Here is a 3,990-nt window from a genome sequence, read left to right on the forward strand (position 1 = left end):
TTTTTGTCAGGTCGGTCTGGAGATGCTATGTGCCAAGTTTCATGCAGATCGGATGCACGGCCTAGGAGAAGATCGAAAAAGTCAATTTACGATAAGCTTTTAGGCTGTAGCGACACTTATTTACGAAAAATTAAGAAAAAGATAAAGAAGAATAATAATAATCTTTACAATTATAATAGGGTTCCCAGCGCGGCTGGTACTGGGAACCGCGTTGCCTTGCATATGTGAGTTCCCAGCCCCCTCGGGCTTGGACCCCTAATAACAAAATAAACAGCTGTTAACCAAATAAGCATAACTATATATGACAAAACAATAGCACATTTTATATGTCTCTCCACAGTACGCTTAGGATTGATCCATCTCCTAGAACAAATAATCTTGGGCTGAATGGAACCTGGGTCCCTGCAATCTGACATAGGTTATCATGTAGCCCAGTCCAAAATTCCTGGACCTTATCACAAGATCATAGGACATAGGCTGTCCTCTGTCTTACATTTCAAACAATTTGGTGTGTCTTTCAAACCAAGTCTAAACAATCTGGAGGGAGTCCAAGAGAAGCAATGCATAATCTTGAACTGGATCAGTTGTACCCTCACATCGCAAATTCTGTCCCACTCCTCATCAACCAGTGTAATATTTAGATCCCTTTCCCATGTCTTCTTGAGGGCTGACCAGGCTCCATCCTACAAATCCTGTCATTGGTCTTCTCAGTCTGTTTCTCTTAATACTTACCTATCAGAGCGCAGATGTTTCTCAGGCTGTAACAACAAACAATCTCCTTAAAAGTCTTCCTCATCTCCTGACTCCTGAAAGCATAGATGAGCGGGTCAATCACAGAGTTGCACATGATGAGGATGAGGTACATGTTGAAGTGGGACATGAAGCACACGCAGTAGAGGTTGCGTGGACATGAAATCATGAGGATCAGGTGGAGGAAGAAGGGGGCCCAGCAGATGATGAAGATCCCCAGCAGGATGGTGAGCGTGATGGCCCCCTTCATGCTGGCCCGCTGGTGGATGGAGTTGTAGCCGGGCAGGGCAGCGATGCGCTTCACGTGTGAACGTGCCAGCATGAACATGTGGCTGTAGAGGGAGGCCATGATGAGCAGCATGGCAAAGAACATGGAGACCAGGCAGATGATGACGGGGGTGGTGTCTGAGTAGACGATGAAGACGATCCCGCAGCCCGTGCAGAAGGTCCAGATTCCCCCGATAATGCAGCCGGCTCTTCTCACTGTCATGATGTTGTGGTATCTCAGTGCATAGAAGATAGTGACGTACCTGTAGATAATAACATATATTGATATCTGAAGTGACCTAACTAACCTACTCTTTTCTAGCAACCTTACCTAGCCACTGAGGAATTGCAACAAAAAAAGCAGCGATCATCAGGCCCTCGCACCTTCCTACACATTTCCCGGACAATAGGGCCTTCGCCGAACGTTATTTGGTGCTCTGGCCCTAATAAACATAGTGATTTCAATAAGGCCTTCGCCCCCAAAGTTGTCGGTTTTTGGGCCCTAATGATAAACATTTTCCCACAGATTGAAAATTTACTTGTGGTGGTGGGTGGCACAGAATGTGACAGTGTGGCGTGTGATGGCTGGGTTCAGTAATAAATTAGTCAAACAAAGGTTTACTGTATGAACTATTTGTTGAAAACAATTACTAGATAAAATTAACAAAAATTGAGAAAGAAATAATTATTCACATATTAAACAAACCAGACTAAAAGATGATACAGACTAGGGCTGAACGATTTTGGAAAATAATGTAATTGTGATTTTTTTAACCAATATTGCGATTGCAAATTAAAATGTGACTATTTTTTAAGCTCTTTATCTGCTGTATTATTCAACAAAGACAAACAAATAATTGTATAGTATGACCAACACAATTTTAGATATATTAAACATCAACTGTTTTTTCCTGAAGGCCTTTTTATATTGATGAAATAAGGTGATATAAATAAATAAAGTGTTTCCCATACATAGTTTCTACTTGGGCGCCCCGCCCAGGTAGATTGAGACCCACCCAGTAGGGTTGCACGATATTGACAAAATGTGATATTGCGATATCGATTATGAATATTGCGATATTGATATTAATTTTGATATTTTTAAAGATATGTAAAATTACAAAAGTTACGGGAAAACGCATCAAAATAGATTCATAACACATTTTCTTACAAACACAAGGTTTATTTCAACTGACAGTCATATTGGACTGGTACAACATGAATAAATAAATAAGGACCATGTCTACAGAACAGGACATGTTTTACTGGTTGTACAGTATAAAATAAATAAAGAGAACAGGACACAACTTTACTTTCGCTTCTCTGATTCGTTCCGTTTTGTTGTCTCTATCAATGTCTTCACTTACACTGTCACTCTGTCAAAATATGCACACACGTAGTGGACCCGTGCGCTGACGTGCACTAACATGTGCAAGTGGCATGGTAACTGGCCAATGAAACATGATCATTATAGCGTTTCAAGCGGGCTCTAAATCGAACACAACTAAGCCACACGGACGGGACACAACGCTCCACAAAATAAACAAAATATTGCATACTTATACTTTTGATATATTGCGATAACGATATTGAGTCGATAGATCTTGCGCCCCTAGATATAATATTGCGCAATGTGATATTGAGATAACGATATTGAGTCGATATATCTTGCACCCCTACCGCCCAGGTAGATACAATCTGAATTACATTTTTTACAGCGCACACAGACAAGCGTCCTCCAGCCCCTCCCCCTTGTGAAATAGCGTTACGCGTGCATGACACACAGTGTCAACGTGGCACTTCAGGCTATCGGTAGTAGTAGTATGCTGCTGGTGGTCTTGCCGTGGGGTTAACTGTACTAAACCGTACCGCGACTCGAGAACGTCATTTACACAGTCTGGTTTCTCACCCTCTCTGCAGCAGCGTGTTCTGCTACATATCTTTATAATGGAGTTAACTGGAGCTGACTGGAGCTAACCGCTATCAGAGCTAATCGTTGCTAACCGAGCCTTCAGTTGTTCTCTGTGCCCTTATTCATTAACTGTATTTATGGACTTGAGTCATTTTATTAAGTTGGCTATAAAAGTTTTAAAGGTCCAATGTGTGGGAATTTCTCCCATCTAGCATTGAGATCATATATTGCAATTAACTCTCTCACGCCACGCAGTTCAAAGTACGTATTACAGCTACGGTAGCCTTCACGCTTTTTTCTGATGACACCGGTCTCTTGCTCTTTTCAATATCCTTTTTCTTTTTCTGGGCGAAGAAGAAGACTCCTGTTCCTGAAATTTGGATTTTGAATACGTGTGGTCGTCCATGTTTCCTTCTTCAAACTTGCCGGGGCCGGGAAGCAACGATACCCTAATGAGTTTATCATGTGACAGCGAAAACACAAAAGGCAGAGCAGTATATCCTGTATGTCCCTTACTGGCTACGTATATCAAGATGGCACATGAATATTGAGCGTCTACCCCAGTTCATGCAAACACAAATGTAAAATTTCAAGCCAATAGGAATACTTGGAATTGATGGTAAATATTCATGAAAAAGGACAAGTTTGTGAATGGGCAACACAGATTTTGATAATGAACAACTAAAAACGTTACACACTGGACCTTTAAGCTTCTATTTAGAGTTGTTTGAATTACAGAAATCTGTTCAGATGATATCTTAATGACTGCAACATGGACATGTGTAGTAGCCTACAAAAGAGTGTTTAGGATCCCCAGATTAAAACACTTTAAAAATGAACATGTTGTAGTTATGGACATTTCTGTTGCCTGTTGTTATTATTATTAGTGGGAATGCTGTTCAACAGCATTCCAACTATTGTTATTCTGTTCTTTATTTATTAGTGGGAATGCTGTTCAGCAGCATTCCAACTATTGTTATCCTGTTCTTTATTTATTAGTGGGAATGCTGTTCAGCAGCATTCCAACTATTGTTATTCTGTTCTTTATTTTTCTCATATCT

At 40.7% G+C, this 3,990-nt stretch overlaps 1 protein-coding gene across 1 annotated transcript in view; it reads right to left on the reverse strand.

The window, feature by feature from the left end:
* Positions 1–290: 290 nt before the first annotated feature.
* LOC116035426 (melanocortin receptor 5-like) overlaps positions 291–3,990 on the reverse strand; it is a 37,717-nt gene continuing 34,017 nt past the window's right edge. Inside the window, exon 3 of the mRNA XM_036006419.1 lies at positions 291–1,348. Coding sequence (XP_035862312.1) covers positions 722–1,348 — 627 coding nt within the window. The 3' untranslated portion in view covers positions 291–721. The remainder of the gene's footprint in view (positions 1,349–3,990) is intronic.

This window comes from Sander lucioperca, chromosome 10, assembly GCF_008315115.2.
Source record: "Sander lucioperca isolate FBNREF2018 chromosome 10, SLUC_FBN_1.2, whole genome shotgun sequence".
Taxonomy (NCBI): domain Eukaryota; kingdom Metazoa; phylum Chordata; class Actinopteri; order Perciformes; family Percidae; genus Sander; species Sander lucioperca.